The sequence below is a fragment of the Orycteropus afer genome, unplaced genomic scaffold, assembly GCF_000298275.1.
Source record: "Orycteropus afer afer isolate SDZICR_OR568_19922 unplaced genomic scaffold, OryAfe1.0 scaffold00233, whole genome shotgun sequence".
NCBI lineage: Eukaryota > Metazoa > Chordata > Mammalia > Tubulidentata > Orycteropodidae > Orycteropus > Orycteropus afer.
This window is the reverse complement of record NW_006921820.1, coordinates 5,076,638-5,097,512: the sequence shown is the minus strand read 5'-3', so window position 1 is coordinate 5,097,512 and position 20,875 is coordinate 5,076,638. Positions and strand designations below refer to the sequence as shown.

Below are 20,875 nucleotides of genomic sequence, written 5' to 3'. Positions count from 1 at the left end.
TGTCATTTCTTCTGGGAAGCTTTGTGTGTGTTCTAAGAAATCTGGTTAGATGCCCCTTTTTCATGCTTCCCTAGCATCTGAATCCTAGCATCACACTCCAATGAAAGGGCATGTTTGCTTGCTTATCTATCTTGTGGTCTCAACTCCCTGAACTTGCACCATGCCTTTTACATGTAGGTCTGTTGAACAGGTGAATGAATGAGTGTCTCAGGAACCAAAGGCTGAGTGACAGGAAGTCCAGAGGAAGTGACAGGAAATGAGTAGCCCTTTCTGAGACCCTAGCTCCTTCCCACAGGCTTTCACAGGCCTCTGATGATCAGTGAGGGAGTTATCACATCTAAATCCCCAAGACTCCCAGAAACATCCCAAAGCAGATGGCCCCCACCAGGTGCTAAAGATAATGGTGGAGAGGTTACAGAGAGGTGGGGAGAGGAGGGGCTGGAAGTGGGGGAGAAGGCAGGTAAACAAGAGACGACCAAGAGAAATATGAAGTGTGATATGACAAAGAGGGCTGGTGGAGGGACATGGTGGCTAAAGACTTCAACCAAAGCAGTGACTGTGTTTCCAGCCTGGTGGGCATAGGATGGAAAGTGGAAGAACATACCACAGCCCTCATTTGGATGCCCCACTATGGGGGCTTCAATGATTCTCTTTTCTCCCCATTCAGGCCCAGCACAGAGACCCAGGAGGTTCTGGGGTGGGGAAAAGTGAGGAAAGGCAGGGAAGGAATCCCTCTCCATTCCCCACCACACAGACCCAGAAGTTAACTTTTCTCCCTAACCCTGCTGTGCACTCCTCAAGAGCAAAAAAAAAAATTCTCATCTTTTGTTTAAATATGAGCACATAGCTGGGCACAAGGGGGTCTCACTAAAGTTCTCTTATTGTTCAATGGATGGGTGGAAGATGAATGGATGGATGGATGCAAGACTACTGCTAGGGAAACAAAACTGCCAAACAAACAAACAAAGACTACACTAAAACATTAACATTGATTATTGTGCAGGGGTGGGATTATGGGTGACTCTTGTTTTATCCATTACACCTTTCCCTATTTTTTAAATTTCCCATATGGCAAGCATTGCCTTTATAATCAGAAGGAAAAAAAATCAGCTTTAAACAATGACCAGTGTCCCATGCTCTGATCTGTGTCAGGGAGACACAATCCTGATCCTCAGAGGACTCCTAAGCTGATGGAAGTGAGAAGGGGGTAGGTGGAGAGAATGTAGGGGGATGTCAGGATGAGATTTTTTGGAGGAGGTCCATTATAAAGGTGGAGGGAGGGAGGCTTCTTGAAGGTCAGGTGTGATAGGCAAAGGGGACTTAATGTCAAATGCATGTCTGCCCCTGGCACATATGTGTGTGAAAACACACTTGTCCACACACATGTAGACGTTCTCATTGTCTTCTTCACCCTCCCAACCACCATTGCTGTTTCCTGTTTATTGTTCTCCTAGGCAGAGTTTCTGACCACCCCTTCATACCCTAAACCAAAAACAAACAAACAAACAAAACCCACTGTTATCGAGTTGATTCATACTCATAGCGACCACCATTGGGTTTCTGAGGCTGTAAATCTTTATGGAAGTAGATTCCTCATCTTCCTCCCATGGAGCACCTGGTGGGTTTGAACCTCTGACCTTCTGGTTAACAGCCAAATGTCTTATGCACTATGCCACTAGAGCTTCTTCTTCATACCATATACCCACCCAAAGGAACAACGGGATGCCTCTAGGGATAGGGTCCAGGGTCAAGCGTGCAAGCAAAAGTCCTCCCCAGCCTATGTCCTGGGGCTTGTATTTTAGCCTCCTCCACACCCTCTGGCTTTAAATAGCTGCCTCCCACAACCCTCTTGGGCATTGGACTTCTCTGCTCTGGCCTCTAAGGGAAATATCTCCCTACTCCCCCTGCCTCCTCTTTGCCCAGCTCTCACCCCCCTAGATCCTCACTGTTCTTCCCTGACCTCAGGGTCTCCCCACTACAATAGATGAATTGCTCTCTTCCTCCCACCCCCTCCTGGCCACTAGGGCTCTATTTATAACCCACCTCGAAATGTCTGACTCAGAATCACTGGGCTCCCAGGTAGCTGCTCCCTCAGCTTCCTGGGGCTGCCTCCAGAAGTGCTTCGATTTAAAGCCAAGGGCATCGAGTGCTGGATTTATAGGTGGGTTGATTGGATTTAGGCATATCTTTATTTTTTTCTAGAATATCATCAATTACTTGAGGAATAAGTTTTGTTTGTTAAAAGACCCAAATAAAAGTGACCTTCTGCCCTCTTCCAAGGTCCCCTGCTCCTGAACTGATGTCCTCGCCTCTGTATCATGAGGATTAGTCTCAGCTGCTCCCCAAGGAGAAGGTGAACTGTCTGAGGGCTGAAACAGATTGATATTTCCCTTCCTCTTTGGAGATCCTTTAATCACGTAGCACGGGGCTTCTCAAACTAACATGCACACAAATTTCCAAAACCAAACCCACTGTCCTCGAATCGATTCCGATTCATAGCGACCTCATTGGGTTTCCAAGGCTGTAAATCTCTGCAGAAGCATCTTCCTCCTACAGAGCAGGTGGTGGGCTTGAACCACTGACCTTCTGGTTAGCAGGCACCCACTACACCACCAGAGCTCCTTCACAAATCTCCTAGGAATCTTATGAAGCTGCAGACTGATTCAGCAGGTTTGAAGCAGGGCCTGAGGTTCTGCATTTCCAACAAGCTTCCAGGTGATGCTGATATGCAACAAGTCTGTAGTGCAGGGTATGGTGCTTAGGCACTCTGATATTTGAATACCTGGCTGTGTGATCTTGGGCAAATCACTTAAGCTCTCTGAGCTTGTTTTCTCATGTGTCAATTGCTCATGTGTCAATTGAAAACAATAGCCCTAATCTCACAAGATTAAGGGAGAATTCAATGAAATAATATTTGTAACTCGCTGTACTCAGTGTAAATATTCAGTACATGCTCATCATCATCATCATTATTCCTGGGACCACTAAGATGCAGACCCTATCCTAAGGGTTGTGGGGATCCTGAGGTATGTGGTATGGTCCCATCTCAAGAAGCCCTCAGTCTGGGGGAGGGATAGTACCTAGCCCACAGAGGGAGCTGACAATCCAGGCCAGGTCAATGGGCATCTGGGATTATAAACACAGGGTAGAGGGTGAGGCAGGGGAGAGGAGCACTGGTTTTGTACTGAGCAGCCTGGGGGTGACTGTCAGAGGTGAAATTCACCAAGCATAAGAATGTGGGCAGAGAGGAGCTGGGGGCAGGATGGCCAGCTGGATACTAAAGCCCCATAGACTAGGAGGACTGAGCATGTCCACTGGTCAGGAAGGGCACTGTTGAGGCTAGAGCCCAGGCGTTATGGGAATGAGTCCAGGATAAGGGCCTGAGAATCCCAGGGTCTAGTCTCATTGTCTTTAACTTGTTGTGTGACCTTGAACAAGTCCCTGCCTATAGCTACCACTGGCTCAGTTTCCCCGTTGGTACGAGAGGATGAAGCTAGTAGCTAAGCTTGAACCAAAAAAAAAAAAAAAAACCAACTCACTGCCATTGAGTCGATTCTGACTCTTAGCAAGCCCCCCATTGGGTTTCCAAGGCTATAAATCTTTAAGGAAGTAGACTGCCTCATCTTTCTTCTGTAGAGCAGCTGGTGGGTTCGAACCATCGACCTTTTGGTTAGCAGCCAAATGCCTTCACCACTACACAAGCAGAGCTCCTTAGCTAATCTCTAAAGACACATCAAATTCCACGAATCTCTGCAGTGCAGAGGCTAAAGAGGTCAACCAAGGGCAGCTGACCAGATCGAAAGCTTGGTACAGGAAGAAAGCACATTTCAGAGAGCTCTGACACCCCCACCCCCAACATAATATGGGTCAGAAGAGAAGAGAGGGGCACCTTAAAGGCTGGGGTGAGTGGTTAGGACTTTTCTGGGGGTTGTGGGAGCCATGAAGGTTGCACAGGAAGAGTTGGGGAAAGGATTATGATTGCACCTTTTCAAAGGCCCAGGTATAACAAACACTTGCAAATTCCAACCTACTGCTTTTCTGATGGTCTGAGACCTCCTCTGGCTCCTAAGTAAGTCTGCACACACAGAGACACACTTGTTACACACACATGCCAAATTGCATAGGTGGGGTGGTCTGCTGTTCAATGTCCTGGGCTGCCAGGATGCTGTGCTCCCTCAGACAGGCAGTCCAACCTCTCTGTGCTTCACCTAGCAGACACGAAATTTGGGCAGAATTGGAAAATTGAGGAAGGGACTAGCAACTGGACAATCTCTCTGCCAGTTTATAAGAAACAAAGATGGCTCAAACCATGGATCCCAGGAATCTTCTGTCCCACCCACCACTCAGGAGACCAGAACAAAAATAGAATCTTGTTGTAGAGTGGCCCATGAGCACAGCCTCCAGAGAAATTAGGTAGGACAGCTCACCTGCTCCTGCAGAAAGGAGGTACTGCCAGCGTGAAAGAGGAGACAGGCTTGAGTTGCAGCATAAAGGACTGGGGACGGATTTGGGACAGAACTTCCCAAGGTCAAGCAGCACTGATTAACAAAGGAAAGGCTGCCCCATAGAGGGCAGCTACATAATAACTCTGAGAGGGTCTACGCAGCCCTCTTCTTGCTGAGATGTGGGTGGCAGGTCAGTCAAGTAACAAGAATTCCCTGTGGACTACCTAGGCTCTGAGGATGTGGAGTCAGATGGGACCTGGGTCTCTTCCCCCAGAGTAACATAGTCTGACAAAGCTGCGCAGGGCCATCCCTGAGGTCCTTCCTGGTCCTAGAATTTTATGACTCTAACAACTTGTGAGGAAGAAAATGGGAACAACTCCCCAGAGAGGGAGGCCTGCCACGAATGGGCTTGAAGGCCAGGATGAAGAGTCAGTACCTTATGCCCCAGGCTCTGGGGACCCACTAAAGGACTGAGGCGAATGCAGTGCAGAGAACTGCTGGCTGTTAACTTGGAAGGGGCCTTAGGGATGCTCCAGCCCACTGGCTTCCAAAGTGATAGAAGCAGAATCACAGTGAGTCCCAAAATCTGATCTGCCCAGGCCACATCCAGAAAAACTCCCCTAAAAAAAAAAAAACACAAAAAACCAAACTCACTGCCACCGAGTCAATTCTGACTCATGGTGATTCCCATTGCATTTCCAAGACTATACATCTTTATGGAAGTAGATTGTCTCATCTTCCTCCCAAAGAGCAGCTGGTGGGTTTTGAACTGCCAACCATCTGGTGAGCAGCTAAATGCCTTAACCACTTCACCACCAGAGCTCCTTCAGAGAGACCCAGGCACCTGTAAATGCATAAAGCTGCCCAGGTGACTCTGCGGAAGCCAGCTTAAGCTTTGGGTCTTGCCAAAATGCAAGCCCTCCCTGGTCCCGTTTCAGATGAGGCAAGCAAGGCCCATGAAAGGAAGGCTGCAGCCAAGTCCACACAGCTGCACAGGGCCAAGCCAAGTCTTCCACTGGCCTCTCATTCACAGGCCAGGCCCCCTTGGCTCTGCCCCAAGAAGCTGCTGGGACAGGAAGGATGATGACTCTCCAGAGCCTCTGGGACAGGAAGGACAACTTTTCACATCTCCTTCCACTGCCAATTCCAAAGTTGACAGTCCTTCTCCTCTACCCCATGGGACAACCTCCACCCCCTGACTCTGGTAACTGTTGTCTAGTGTGACGTTAGTCTCCATGGATCCTCATATCCTGAGGCCAGGACTGAGCTACCAAGAGGGACAAGTGCTCCCTAGGAAAGGAGGACATGGTGGGAGCCCTTTCCAGAGGGCAACATTTCAGCTAATTTCTAATAAGCACCTGTGTTAGTCTCTGTATAGAGTTCCCAAAGGACAAAGAAAATAAACCCTGTCCCCTCAAGGGCTCTGGTCCAATGTGGGGACCTAAATAGACAATACTAATATAACACATATGCTAGGAAGTAAGCCTGGGCATGTTCCCCAGTACTCAATTGGCAAAGTCTCATAGAAAGATGCCCATAGGTAAGGAATCCCCCACCCACTCCAAGGTCATGTTGTTGTTGTTATTGTTGCTGTTGGGTGCCACTGAGTCAATTCCAACTCATAGCAATCCCATGTGACAGAGTAGAAGTGCCCCATAGGGTTTTCTTAGGTGTAATCTTTATGGGAGCAGATCACAAAGTCTCTCCCACAGAGCTGCTGGGTGGGTTTGAACCACCAACATTTCATTTAGCAGCCAAGAGCTTTACCACAGAACCATCAGGGCTCCTCTCCAGAGCTATAGAGGCTTCATAACCAGAGGCATGCCATGCCTCAGCAGTGTCCAGAAAGAGGGAGGGAGATTCTCATCAGCTCTCCTGGTTGACAATGCTGTGCCTGCCCCACTGCTCAATTTGTACTAATGGGGTCAGGATTACGGGTTCAACACCTATTTGGTCAATTAGCCTTGCTCTCTTCTCTTCCACAGACTGAGCCCTGCCTCTGGACACTGAGAATGAAAAGGACTTTGTTGAGGTCACACAGCAGAACAGGATGAGGATCAGGAGGGCACACTCAGTGGGAGGGGTGAGGAGTTAAAATCTAGGGAAGCTTAGGATGAGAGAACTCAGGCTTCCCAGGGTGATGGGTAGCCCAGATGTGGGCCCTGCTGCACAAAGACAGGCCACATCTGAAAAGCCTCCCCTGCCGGCCCCCACCAGTGTCTTCTAAAAGGTGCCAATGGCACTGATAAGTCCTGTGGACCTGAGGGTCTTTCCTGTCCCTAGGGAGAGGAGCAAGTGCCCCATGTCCTCTGACAAGTTGTAGGTGGGAGAAGCCCATGGCTGGCTGAGGACTCACGTTAATCAGTGACAGGGGCTGCTCTAGCCTCCAATGGGGGAACCGCAGGATAATTACTTCTGGGCTCCAGGCCACATGCTCAGTGACATTATTGCAGCAGCATTAACACCTATCTCCCGGGCCTAGTACGGCAGGAGAAACGAGTCTTTTCAAAGGCTGTGCAGTCTGGGCCAGAGCCCAGTGACACTCCTGTGGGCTGCAAGAACCCAGGTTGAGAGGCCCAGAAAATTGTGCAAGCACACTCACACGCACATCCCTCCATGTATATGCACATATGTGTGCACACATACTCAGACAGCATCTGAAACAAGACCCGGAAGCAGCAGGATCAGGGCCATCAAGGGTAAAGGGCCAAGTTTAAGGAGTGTAGGTCCAACGTGACAGGTTTTGGGTCATCTGTCGTCAGTGCTGGCCAACACCCTCTCCAACCAGGTGGTCCCTTAGCTCAATCTCCCAGACACCTGCTCACCAAGAAAGGTACATAACGGTATCTCTCTCCTTCCAGCTCTGCTCTGCTTCTTCTAGGAAGCCTTCTCTGACATCAAATCCTACCAGTCTACCTCTTATTTACCCTCTCCAAAACCAGACCCAAGGACCCTACAAAGAGCTGAAATTCTTCTCTCCTCTTTGCCAGGTGAGTAGTGACTTTCATCTTCCACGATGGGTGAAAAGAGCCTTCAAATGGACCACACAGTCTCCCACAGGGCATGACCCCCTTAGCTTGCCCCTCTAGAAGATAATGTATCAGACGGCCCCACGTTATGTATTAATTTCTGAAAGTCTCGTTCACGCAGACATAACACATCCACCCACACGGGTAAATGCTTAGACAGACACAAAATCATCAGCAGCCAATTATCAGGCCCCCGCAGCTGCCATGATCAGACCTGGAGCTCCACTGCTTGCTCTGCAATTTGTGGTTGCCCGAGCTGGGGGTTAAGTGTGGTGAAGTCCCTCTATCAAGCTGGTACACCTCGCTTGCCCAGCCCAGAGTGCGGCTCTGCAGGTGCCAGCAAGCTTGCTGCCTGGCTGGGAGAACCAGACACCAGCCCCAAACAATGAGAGAGCAGAGTGGGGCGGAGAGTGGTCACGTGGGAGATTTGGTGGCTCTGGCGTCGTCAGCGGTACCACTGCTGTTTATTTATAATTTGTACTTTACCTCCCAGAGAGGACCAGAGGCAGCTGGCGCAAACGCTGAGAGGTGTGGGAGCTCAGGGAGCTCAGAAGGGCAAGAGTACTCAGGGAGGGCTTTCTGAGGGGGAGGGCACAGGCCTCCAGGATGGGTCACATGCCCCCTCTACCTCAGGAAAGACATTAGGATTGGCCTAAAGGCTTTGTTCAAGGACTCCAGTTTTTGACCCCAGACTGAGTCCTGATCTTGGTTTAGGTTAAGCCCTAACCCTGCTCACAGTCTGGGCCCAGATCTTGGGCTTAAACCCTGACTTTGGTCACAGACTAAGCCCCGATATTAGTCACATATTGAGCCCCGGTCTTGTCATCAGACAGAGCCCCCATCCTGGTCACACACACTGAGCCCTGATTCTGGTCTCACACTTAGCTCTGACCCTGGTCACACACTGAGGCCTAACCCTATACATTCAGAGTCCTGACTCACAGATTGACTCCATTTCCTTATTCTCTGAAAGATATAATGAGTAGACCACATGTGACCATTTATTTCCCCAGTGGACAGAATAAAGATACCACTGGCTACTTGTCCCCTTGCCATTTGAACCCCAGACACCTTCATTCAGAAACAGCGGCATCAGTAACACCTGAATGTGGCTCCAAAAGCCCAAAGGTCTCCACACCAGCCAGGATCTGCTGGGGGGAGGAGCAGGATGGGCATCATTCCAATCCAGCATGCCCAGGGGATAGTATCCTGGGGCCCTGAGTTAGGGAGGGTCTGTGTCAGCCCCAAACTTTGCAACTTCAGATTTAGAAAGACTTCTTTCTCAAGGGAGACACCTAAGCTACACCTGGACCTTGCACAGAGCTATCATCACAAAAAGACAGGCATGGGGCTGGGGCAGGAGCTCTGATGGGTACTGCCTAAGGCATTTAACTGTTAACCAGAAGGCTGGAGGTTCAAATCCAACAGCCACTCCTCTGAAGGAAGGTTGAACAATCTAATTCCGTAGTGATACCACCTCGGAAACCCAAGAAGGGGTCGCTATGAGTTAGATCCGACTTGAAGGCAGTGGGTTTGGTTTGGTTGGAGCTGGGGCGACAAAGAAAAGCTTCAACTGATAAGACCATTCAGGAAAAGGCTTCCCTGGAAACCCTCTGGCTGGGGAGCCAGGATGGACTGTGGTGCTTTATGATCTTTGTAACCCAGACTTGACACACTGCACTTGGGTTCTGGTTTTGTCTCTGACATGAACTTACTCTGGCATGTTGGACCAGTTGTTTCCCTTTTTGGAGATTCTGTTCCCTATCTGGAACTCCCTATTCTGCTTCCTATCAGGACTTCCTAAGACCTCTCCAGATCTGATATTGAAGATCCTGGTGAATTTCCTGTGCTTACAACCCCCATTTCTGAGCTCCTCCTCACAGATAATGTGTGGTCAAACATTATCTACAACGGTTTAATTTTCAGAAGACTGTTTTCTTGAACGAATTGTGTAATTAAATATTTTAAAAGTTAACAATAAGAGAAGACAAAGGAAGGGAAAGAAGGAAGGAAAAGCATGAGTTTGCAGTATGGCAGACCAGGTTCAAATTCCAGTGCTGGTTCATAGCTATCTGATTTGAGGCAGAGATTGCCCCCCACCACCACCGCCCACTACCACCAGAGACTCAGTTTCCTTATCTGCAAACCGGGTATAACAGAAACTATCTTTCAGGCTACTGTACGATTAAATGAAATATAAGCTGTAATGCTCCTAGCTCAGTCTGCCACATGGCAGATATTTGGTAAATGGTGATTATTAATCTATGAATTCACCTGGCTTTAATCTCTGTGATTCTGAGTCTTGGGTTATAAACTCAGAAGCCTATAGGGGTCAGGCAGGTAAATGTGCATGAGTGTCATGGCTGGGTATAGGGCAGAGACTTTAGGGACAGGGGGCGACTATGAACAGCTGGACAGCAAAAGCTGATTTAAAAGGGGCAGCCTCTGTTCTGTTCTAGCTCCAAGCTACGGGGGAGAATATGGGAACAGAGCTGCCAGAGTTCCCAATTTTTCAAGAGAAGCCCCAAAGCCAAGTATTGATGTTACATCTTTCAATTTTACAACATTGGCACAGATTTGTGATGGCATACTATGCTGGCCACACAGAATACATCTGGGTGCTGTATTCAGTTCCTAACATGCTGCCTGGCGACCTCTGCTCTGAGTACTACTCAGTCTCATCTTGAGTGCCCTCAGCTACAGGGAGCTCACCACCTCTCTGTAATGCCTCCAACCTCAGTTCTGGGCAGGTGCTGATGAGAGGGAGTGTCTTCAGTGGCCACCTAAGCCTTGGGACTGCACCAGTTTCCAAGGCCCTGGCAATGTGTTCTCAGGAAAGAAGTCTGGCTGGCAGAGAACATCCTCTCAGAAGCCAAGGTAATGCCCCTGCCCTCCTCACAGGCCACTCTGGCTGGGAAATGTGGATTCTTCAGCATCCCCGGGGCCCAAGCAGGACTGCCTGGCCGGCCTCAGTAGCCCTTCTATTAATTAGCAACTGGCAGAAGCTGCTTTGTAAGAGCCCTTGAGCCAAGCGGATGTGTGTGTGTGTGTGCGTGTGTGTGCTGGAGCTGTCTGCCTCCTCAGTTATATGACAAGCCCCAGGGGACTGAGACTGGACCTTCTGCTCTGGGTGAATTCCCCATGGCCTCCTTCAGTGTAGCAGCAGGCACAAGGGCCACTCGGATCTCTATGCCACTTGTCAGCCCTATCATCTATATATAGGCCAGTGCTTTCCACAGTGAGGGATGGGAGAGGCAACAGGCAAGCCCAGCACACAGGGGGTACTGCTGGACATGGCCTGGGCCAGGTGGGAACCTTTGAGTCAGACAAAGCCCTACTCAAGGTGCTGAAGCAGCTACTGTTGCCCTGTGCCTCTATCCTCCTCCCAGATGGACACTGTCAGAGCCACCTCACACTGGCTCCCTGTCCTATCGTCTCTGGATTCTCTCACTGACACCACCTCCTCCTGTTCAAAAACCTCATTCAGCCCAGCAGTCACTGTACTCCCTGCCTCTTCTCCCACAGCCAGGCACAGGCCCATCTCTCTGGCCCTTTGGTTGAGGGAGAAGCTGCCAAATAAGGAGGAACAGGATGAATGAGGGTCCTCTGGCCGCTGTGTCTCTCCCTGCATATCTCCACCTCCAGTGGCCAGGGCCAGTAGGGTGCATGGATCCAAGCAGCAGTGCAGGAAGAAAGGCCCTGCAGGCTGTGACTCCTCACCCCTAAATGCGCAAGGCCAGGGTCAGCAGACCTCTATGGCTCATGGCTTGGCTCAGCCCCATTCACAGAATCCACCAAGCATTGCTGAGAGTATGGTGCTAGAAGCCAAGAGAAGACAAAGTCTCTGCCCTCAGGGAATGCAGTTCAGGAGCTCAGACTATGAACTGAACAAGCTCATGATCTGTAACATCAATACTCCAAGTGTGATTTGGGCACCATCAGCATTACACGTGGACTTACTAAACCAGTTGCCACAGTCGATTCCCACTCATGGTGACCTCATGTGTGTCAGAGTAGAACTGTGCTCCACAGGGTTGTAAATGGCTGACTTTTTAGAAATAGATCTCCAGGCCCTTCCTCTGAGGTGCCTCTGTGTGGACTTGAGCCTCCAATCTTTCGGTTAGCAGCCAAGAGCGTTAACCATCTGTACCACCAAGGGACTCCAGGTACTTATTAGAAACACAGGGTCTCAGACTCCACCCCAGGCCTCTTGAATCAGAATCTATACTTTAACAAGATCCCCAGGTGAGTCAGACAACACTATAGCCCCAGAAGCATTGCACTATAACAAACACAGAACTCCAAAGGTGGTCAGGGAGGGAGAGGGAATCCCAGAAAAGCCAGGGATGAGGCTGGGCCTTAAAGCACAGGGGGACAAGGGCAGGCAGGCAGGCCAGTACTGTTGGAAGTCCCTCTGTAAGGCAGGCTACCCAACACCCAAAAACCTCGAAGCTCTCAGCAGCTAAGGGAACAAATGGGGCAGGGCCAGGCAGGAGAGAAGGTAGCCCAGGCTCATCACGGAGTCCTCAGGAACTAAAAAGCCTGGAGCCCTGGCCTCACTACCCAGGGAACATAAGGTTCTAGCCCTACCCTGGGGTTTCTGTGTACAGGCGTCCTAAGAGAATCTCAGCCCTGGGCTGGGTGCTGGCCTTTGCAACACACCCTTCACCAGTCTTATCAGGTTGGGCACATCCTCACCACTAGAGAATCCTGCTGCCCACGGTGCCAGCTGACAGCACCACCAAGGCAGCTCACCTTGGAATTCCCCTCTGCACCAAGGCGCCCTTCCCCCACCCCAACACCGCGGCCCTGCAGCTCCTTTCTGCTGGGCTTTCCACACTGATTGCAGTAGCAGCAACCAGCAGTCTGGATAAAGGCTTGCAGGAAGGTCCATCCGAAAAGGGGCCTCAGAAGCTCTCAGACCCAGAATCAGGCTGCTGCCATCTTCTTCCCTTCTCCCACCTCCTACCTGAACAGTCCTTCCCTGGGTTGATAAGGACAGAGATGGGAGCAGGACTGAGGAAATACAAGCATCTAGTCCCCCAGCAGAATACCATTCCCAGGGGTGAGGGCCGGGGAAGTCTTCAGGTAACCAACCCTGTCCCCTGTTTCACTTCCATCCTGCTGGTAAGAGGACCAGTGGCATGTTGTGAACCACGTCTCCCTTGCCATCATTGCTCCTTCCCATGGTCCTGGGCAGATCACATGGGCCTCTGTTCTTGGTTCAGACCAATGGTTCTGAACCTGTTTTGGGTCAGAGATCTCATAGGAAACATTGGAGTTTCTATCCAGAAAGATACATGTACGTCTAGACACTCACAATGTGAAAATCAATTTTGGGGGCTCATGGACCTCCTCAGTTGAAGACCATGGGGGCTTAAAGTTGTGGAGCTTGCTCTGGGCCATCCCAGAAGAGAAGGCTGGCCTGGCTTAGGGGGGTGCTAGCTTGGTGAGACTTGGGATAGTCCTCTGATGGCTCAGTAGGGTCTTTCACCTCCATGGTGACCCCAATTGTACAGTTTGTATCTGACATGGTGATAGGCAACAGGATTCTCATTTTCTAGGTAGGAAAAGTGAGGCTCAGAGAAGGTTTATAACCCAAGCAGGGTTCTATAGTAGAAAGGATTAGGAAGGTGATGTGAGGTGGCAATGAAAGGGACTGCATGCCAGGAACCAGCAGTAGGAAGTTGGTCTGGGCCAACCCTTGGGACCTATCAGACCTTTGCTCCTCCCCCTCACTGAGCTGACTGTAACTCATGGTGATCCCATGTGTGCAGAGTACAACTGCGCTTCATAGGGTTTTCACGGCTATGACCTTTCAGAAGCCGTTCGCCAGGCCTGTCTTTTGAGGCACCTCTGGGTGAGTTTGAACTGCCAGCTTTTCAGTTAATAGTTGAACACTTGACCACTGATCAACTCAGGCATAATTTTGGAGCCTAATTGCTTCTGCCCCAAGGAAAAGCCCCATTAGGACCCTCCTTTCCTTTCCTTACAGCTCTAGGAGACTCAGGCTAGGAGAAGGTGGGGATGAAGGATAAGAAGGTCCAAGCCTCTGTCTGCCTCCATCCTCAAGGCAGAGCTGGAATTCAGGGCACAGTGGTGACTCCAGAACTGACATCGCACAGAGAAAGTTCCCTGCCAGGGCTCATGTCCACCCACACAGTCCCAAGACACCTACCCAAATAGACACTAGACACACATACCCAGTTGACTCTCTGAGCTAGAAGCTTGATAGCCTGGACATGTATCTCAGAAAAAAAGCAGCTACATCTTCACTTGGGGGTTCCACTCTCCTTGAAAACATAGGACAATCCAGGGGGTTCCACTCTCCTTAGAAATATAGGACAATCCAGACATTATGCTTTATTTGCTCCATGTCCCCATCACCAGGCCCTGCTTCCAGGACATGGCTCATGTAGAAGGATGGACTCATCTAGGACTATAGAGCCCAGTCAGCCATGGGAAAGAGCCTGGGGAACAAGACCCCAAAGGATTATAGTGGTCTGCCTTCTTCCCTTAACAAACCATAAATACAAGTTTTTCAAAAGGCAAATGGGAAATTGGAAGGGAGATAAAACCAGACAAACCCTTGGAACCTGGAGGAGCCAGGGGGTAGTCAGGGAATGGGTTGGCATGAAGGGGGAGGGTGACAAGAAGCAGAGGCAGCCAAGGAAAGCCTGTTTTTAGGCATGGGCCAGGTTATACCATTCCCTCCAAGCACAGCCCACTCCAGTCCTTGGGAAAGGCACCCAGCCTTCCTCCCCCAGGAACAGAGTTGGCGGAAGCAGCCCATAACAGTGAATCCTGTACACCAAACCACAAACTCAATCTATCATGGTTTGCTGGCGATTCTTTATTAAGCCAATTCTGCTGGATCAATGCTTCCTGCCCGTCAAAATGATGAATAAATCCTCAACTGGCCTGAACAATGCTTGCAGAAGCTCCTGGGAAGCCTGAAGTGGGCAATAGGAATGAATTCCAGATAGAGACCCAAGGGCCAGTGGCTAGGAGAGAAACTCTAGGGACTGAGGGTTGGGGTGCTGGGGGTGGTTTAGGCTGTGATGAACCATAGGTTTTCTAAGTAAGCTTAGAAGACTTTGCCAGGCCATTGCCTCTGTGACCTTCTGAAGATGAGACCAGCTTTTTTGGCCTAGAGGCAGGAGAGACATCCTCCAGACATACAAGGATGGCCTTTCTTGGATCTCCTTCCTTATACCTCATACAACCCTAGACAGCTCTAGGCTGCACACAGACGACGTGCCCTTCCAGCCACCAGTCCCTGTTGCTTGTTGTGCAAACTCAAACTCAAACCTCAGCCTATCACCTCCTGTTGCCAGGATCAATCCTGCCGCATCCACTCTCCCTATCCCCACCCCACCCCAGCATGTCCCAAGGAGCCTGCAGTTAGTGGGAGATTCTGCAGTGGGGGACTGCAGACAGTCATGCCAGGAAGGGGACAGACAGGTAAGACTAGGAAGAAAGAGAGGTTCTCATTAATAAAATCAACCCAGTCCTAGCCCTTCACCCTGCAAGGTAAGAGGAGAACAGGAAACCAAGGCCTAGTGCCCAGAAGTACTCAAGAAATGCATGTAGTTGATGGATGCTGAGTATGCCTAGGGTTGGCTCCTTGCGGGGGGTCAGAACCCAGGCAATGGAGTTGGTGATGAGAAACCTAAACAGAAGCTTTCAGACAGCAAAGATAGCAGGGAACTGAGCAAGAAAAGAGAGGGCCCCTCAATAATCTCAAGTGGATGATATGGCAGCCCCTGGGACTGTCTGTCACTGTCACTAAGAAGTTCAGAGGGAAGAAGAGAAGCCCAGGACACCTGGGGGAGCGAGCCAGGGAGAGAGCAGGGTAGGCACAGCTCCTGCGCACTTGTAACTCAGGCTGGGGCCCTCAAGTCCCAGTAGTCAGCCAGAGGGGTGGCCACACTTTAGGAACCTAACCCTGGGAAGCTACCCATAGTTCCTGATGGAAGGGTCCCACATTTGCTCATATACTTGATGTCTATGGCCCTGTCCATTTACCTTGCCCTCTGCCCCGCCCCGCCCCAGGAACCCTGGGGATTAGGGTTAGGAAAAGCAGTCTCTTAAAAAAAAAAAAAAAAGGCCTCTGTTCACCACCTATTTTAAGCCATCAGGTGTTGCCTGACTGGTCATTCCCAGCACGAGAAATCTTTCTCATTGGATGGAAAATGGCTTTGCTCTCATTACAAACCCAGCTCCCCTGGAGTTTGCAAAGAGGGCTCTGGGTTGGCAAAATGCTCATTAATACAGGATGGCAATTGGGGTAGGCAGAGAAGAGAGATAAATAGGGGGCAGGGCCCAAAGAGAAAGAGAATGAATGAGAATTAAACCCAGTTCAAAAATGTGAATGTTTTCCAGATCCTCATCTTAACCTCAGTGTCAGGAAAGCCTAGATGGGCATTAAGGGGCCTCAGGACCCTGACTGGGATAGAGGCATCCCTTATCCCAACTCCAGAGGCAACCACCAATCCCTCTTTTTGCATAGATACTCGCACAGTCTCCAAATCGAGTGCTATCTGCAGTTAGGTGTTATCTGACTCAGGTGATGGGGGAGGGAGCCGGTCCCTCTCCGGGGCTAGCAATCACACCTTTTGTCTGGGGGGCCAGCACTGACCCATGAGAGACCTAGCAGTGACTGGAGCCGGGCCACTGGAGTGGGGTGGGGCTCTGAATGAGCTTGGGGGGTCGCAGGATAGCTGGTCATCAGTCAGGACACCAGGCATCTTCCCTGACCACGACCAGCAAGGTCATTCTGCCTTGCCAGTCTGCATGTCAGCTGCTCAGGGGGCCAGCTCCTGGCCCACCACTTGGCATGAGGGGCCGGATTCAGGGTTAAGGTGGGTGCATAGGGCTCTCATCCAGAGCCTGAGGCCCAGTGACCCCAATCCTCCAGGGCCCAGCTCTCTGTCTGGCTGCAGCTTCCCAGGGCTCCAGAAGGCAGATATGAATGCCTGGAGTCAGCGCCAAAGGAGGTGGCCCAGCTGCTAAGAGGTCTGTCTTCCTTGTGGCCCTGCTATGCAGGATGGCCACCCTGACTCTGCAGCCTCGGTGGGGGAGGTGGGATGTGTGGCTGTGGCTGGGCTAGGCCAGGCTCAGAGTGCCTTTTCAGCCTGCCTCTAAGGCGGCCCAGAGCTGAGAGACAGGATGGGATCTCAGACGAAAGTTCCCAGCGCGGTGCAGTTGGAGGTCTGGGGGTGTCTCAGAGCCCAGAGGCTCCTGCTCGCTCTCTCGGAGCTCTCAGCGCGAGGGAGGAAAGTTAACTCCGGCGGGGAGGCAGGAGCGGGAGAAGCATGCCTGAGACTGTTCAGGGCACCCACAGGATCACGCCGGGCCCCTTACCTGAAGTCGCTATAGGGGTGGATAATCCAAAACCCGGCCGATTTAACCCTCTCCTGCTCGCGCTCCACGGCTTTCTGGCTGCCAAACATCCTCAGAGAGAATTTGTTGACCCCGGGCTGGAGCATGGCCCCAAACTGGCGCTGCATGAAGCCGGCCTGGCCCAGGCGCACTTCAGCCTCGGGGAGGATCTGGTCGCCGGTGGCCGCGCCTCCCTCCACTTTGATAGCGGTGTCAGCGGAGGGCTGCTCGCAGGAGGCGGAGGCCGGCTGCGGCGATTGCTGGGGCGACGGCGGCGAGGTTGCGGGCTGCGCCGAGGCGCCCGGGCGCTCAGGTTCAGCCGCCAGGCCCGGGGGCGTCCTGTCCTCGCCGGGGGACGCATCGCCCTCGGCTATGAGCCGCCGCTCCTCCGCGGAGTCATGCAGGTGCCCGTGGCTGCTGCTGCCCACTGCTCCGGTGCCGCCGCCGCCACGGCTGCCCAGCGAGGCCAGGCTCCCGCGGAAGCGCCTGCAATCGCCGTTCGTGCTGGACTTGCCCGCGCTGCGGGCTGGACCCTCGCCGTCCGCTGCCCCGAGGGCCGCGCCCCGGGGCTCCGTGCTGCTCGCGGCCGCCGAAGGCGAGGGCGAGGGCAGCGGCCGCAACCGGATGCTCCTACGGCTGGGGTCCTGGCGACCCCCAGCCCCTTCCTCCTCGGCGTCCTCTTCCTCGTCCATGATCCACGCCTTGGCCCCCACCTGCTGCGGGAGGCTGTAGAGTCGCTTGCGCATGGACGGCGGCAGCTTGTCCATGGTGCCAGGGGCCGGGGCCGCACCGGGGACCGGGACACGGGTGCGGCGCCGCGGACTGGCTCCAGGTCCGCCCGCCAGTCAGTCCATCTGCGGGGACGCGTCCTTTGCCTCCGGCGCGGGGCTGCCTCAGGCGCCCATGATCAGGCAGGCTGCGCGCGCCAGGGAGGCTCCCAGGCCGACTCTGGGTCCCTCGTTCGCGGCGCTGCGCCCCCTCCTGGGCCGGGCTGGGCGCGGGGACCCCGCGATCCCTCCCTCCCGCGTTCAGGGGCGCGGCGTGCGGCCCGGCTCCAGTCGCCCCGCCCCCGCGAGGAACAATGAGCGCCTGGCAGGAGCGGCTCTGCGGCCGCTGCACTCAGGGACCCGCTCCCGAGCGCAGAGCGCACGGCCCGCGCACCTCCAGGCGTGAGTCCGGACGGCCCGCGGGCTGTCAGTCTGTTCTGCTGCCCAGACTTTGTGGCCGATCGCCCGCTTGCTCTCCTCGCCTCCTCCGGCGGAGCACTGTCGGGCCGTCCCGGGGCTCCCGCCGCAGCCAAGCAAAGCCTAGCGGCCCGCCAGGTTTACATCAGCGGCTGGCTGGCTTTTCCCCCCGAGCGCCCTCCGGCTGCGCTCGGGCTCCCGCGCCCCGGAATATTCATGAAGCCGCCGCAGCTCACGGGTTGCCATAGGAGCGGCTCCCGCAGCCGGGCCTGCCTACCTGGGCTTCTTAAAGGGGCAGTGGCGCTTGGGACCCGGAGGGGGGCGGAGGGCGGGCCCAGCGGGGGGCGCAGGGAGGATTATCGCCTGACCTTAGGAGCTGGGGCAAGAGGCATGTTTACTCCCGTGCCCACAAATATCTTTCCTTGGCCAAGGGCTTGGAGCGCGCCTCAAGTCTAGGGTTCCGGCTTCGTTGTGAATTCCCCACCCCAAGATTAGGGGGCGGGGTCCCCACTCTCTCTCCTCGGAGCTTTGGGCTGCCCTTTCCCGGGAGGTTTTGCTCCTCAGCTGTGTCCCTGACCCTCCCGGTGGGAGGCGTGCAGGTTGTCTGGATGCAGAGCTGCAGGCCTTCCCGCGCCCCGCCTGGAGAAGGGGTTTCCGGGAAATACGTTGCGTCGGGGCCGTTCCCAGGGTTTTCCCTGGGACAAGGGCAGGGGGCGAACCGTCAACGGTCTTTCCCGTGGGGAGCCTCCCAGCGGCGGGGTGAGGAGGGGGTGGGGAAAACTCAGGAAGGCACGGGGCGCGTGGGTGGGACCCAGACCTTCGAGGTAAGACTTCGAGGAAAAGCGCCGGTAGCGGTCACGGAGGTGGGATCCGAAAGCCAGCACCCGGCGCTTGCCTCTCCCCGGGGCGGTTCAGAGGGATGGTTCCTAGACAAGGAGGCTGCTGCCGGGAGCCCGCGGACGGGCTCCTCTGACGAACTAGCACTCTAGGGCAGCCCTGGAACCCCCTTCTTCGTGGGTTCCCATCCAAATTATGGCATCCTCTAGGTGGGCAAGCGTTTATGCTCTACCCGGCTTCCATCAAGCAGCTGCACAGCCCCCACCACACTCGAACCCCACCCTCGGGAGGCCAGCCAGCTGTGCGTCCTTTCTCCCCATAAACACTCTCTGGGTTTATGAACACAATCTGCCCACCTTGGTCTGACTTATAGCTCTACCCATCTCCAACATCCTAGAACAGCCTGACCCTCCCCCATCCACACAGGCTGTGCTACCAGACCCTCTCTCCCTGCCCTGGGGGCAGTCAGTCCAGGAGGTTACTCAGATGGTATCAGGGCACTACACCTCTAGATTTAGCCCGTATGTAGGGGGAGATTAGATGGGAAATGGAGGGGGATCGAGTTGACCACAAGTCTGGGTTAATGCTGAAGTGAATTCTCAACAATGTCAGACTAGGAGGGAAACAAGAACCCCCTGGCTGCCATCTCTGTGTGGAATAAAATGAAATGTTTTCTTCAAGGAATTTTAAACATTCTCATTCTTCCCCCACTTGTGACTACTGCTTTTCCCCTCAATCAGGCCCAGTAATCTGGGGAGCAAGATGGGAAGGCAAAAGCCAGCCTGGTGGGGGCTTTTCTGCTCTACTTACTGGACTACAGGACCTCCTATGGAGGAGGGGATGACTAGGGTGATGACATCACCCAGAGCTGGCATTTCTACTTTTGAGCAGCTCTGAGCTGACAGTTCTCTGCACAGATGCTGGGAGGCCTAATACCTGAATGTCCTTGGTTCTCCTTGAGGAGTGTTCTTAACTGGCTGTGAGCCCTGCCTGCCCTGGTATGCCAGCCACAGGGGGCAGGCCTCCTTTTAACTCACTTCTTTGGGCTTCTGCATCCAGCTGTTAGCTAGTCCACCTTAACCCAGCTTCAGGACATCAGTTCAAACAGGCTTCCTGGTGATCCATGGTGAGAGTATCCCCTCTTCTAGGAAATCTTTCCTGATCACCCAGCTCTTGATGATGTCTCCTCTTTTGGTTCTCATGGCCCATGATCCACCAACCCCAGCACTGATTATATAGTGCAGTCTGTGTCCCCTTCTGGACTGAGCTTGGCAAGGGTGGGGATAAGTCTGACTCATCTTAGGGACCAGCACAAAGGTAAGCAGAAAGCAGATTAATAAATGTTAAATCTGCACATGAGTGAGGGACCCTGGAAGTTAGCTAGTGGCATTGAGGGGGATTCTTAGAGAAGATGGAGGACATGACCAAGGTTCTGTGTCCAGGGATACTACTGCCACAGACTGGCCAGGAGTCAGGGCCCCTTAATTCCTCCCCCTCTAGCAACTTGCCTACCTTCAATTTGGTTAGCACTACCCATTCAGAAATATCTAGGACCACCCTTGGGTGCAAAGAAATGATCATTAGATAAATCAAGTACCTGGTAACCCCTGATGAGGCCTGGCATCTTCTATCTCTTCTATGTGAAACCCCTAGTGGATGACATTGTGGTATGCCAGCAGTCTGGGAGACAAAGGAGGAGGAGACTCAGGTCTTGCCTTTGATGGGCTCCAAGCCATGAGGAGCTGTGGTAGCGTAGTGCCTAAGGCACTTGACTGCTAACCAGAAGGCTGGTAGTTCAAACCCACCAGTCACTCCTCGGAAGGAAGGTTGGGCAATCTACTTCCGTAGTGACACTGCCTCAGAAACCCAAGGAGGGGTTGCTATGAGTCGGGTCCGACTCGACAGCACATAACAACAACAACAAGAAGTCATGAGGAGGCAAGATTCATGCTTAGGAATTGAAAAGAAAACTCAAGACAGAAAATAAGGAGGGGGA

At 52.8% G+C, this 20,875-nt stretch overlaps 1 protein-coding gene across 1 annotated transcript in view; it reads right to left on the bottom strand.

Annotated features, from left to right (window-relative positions):
* The window catches only part of HCN4 (hyperpolarization activated cyclic nucleotide gated potassium channel 4), a 58,042-nt gene extending 40,417 nt beyond the window's left edge, over window positions 1-17,625 (bottom strand). Inside the window, exon 1 of the mRNA XM_007948991.2 lies at window positions 16,841-17,625. Coding sequence (XP_007947182.1) covers window positions 16,841-17,625 — 785 coding nt within the window. The remainder of the gene's footprint in view (window positions 1-16,840) is intronic.
* Between the last annotated feature and the right edge of the window lie 3,250 nt (window positions 17,626-20,875).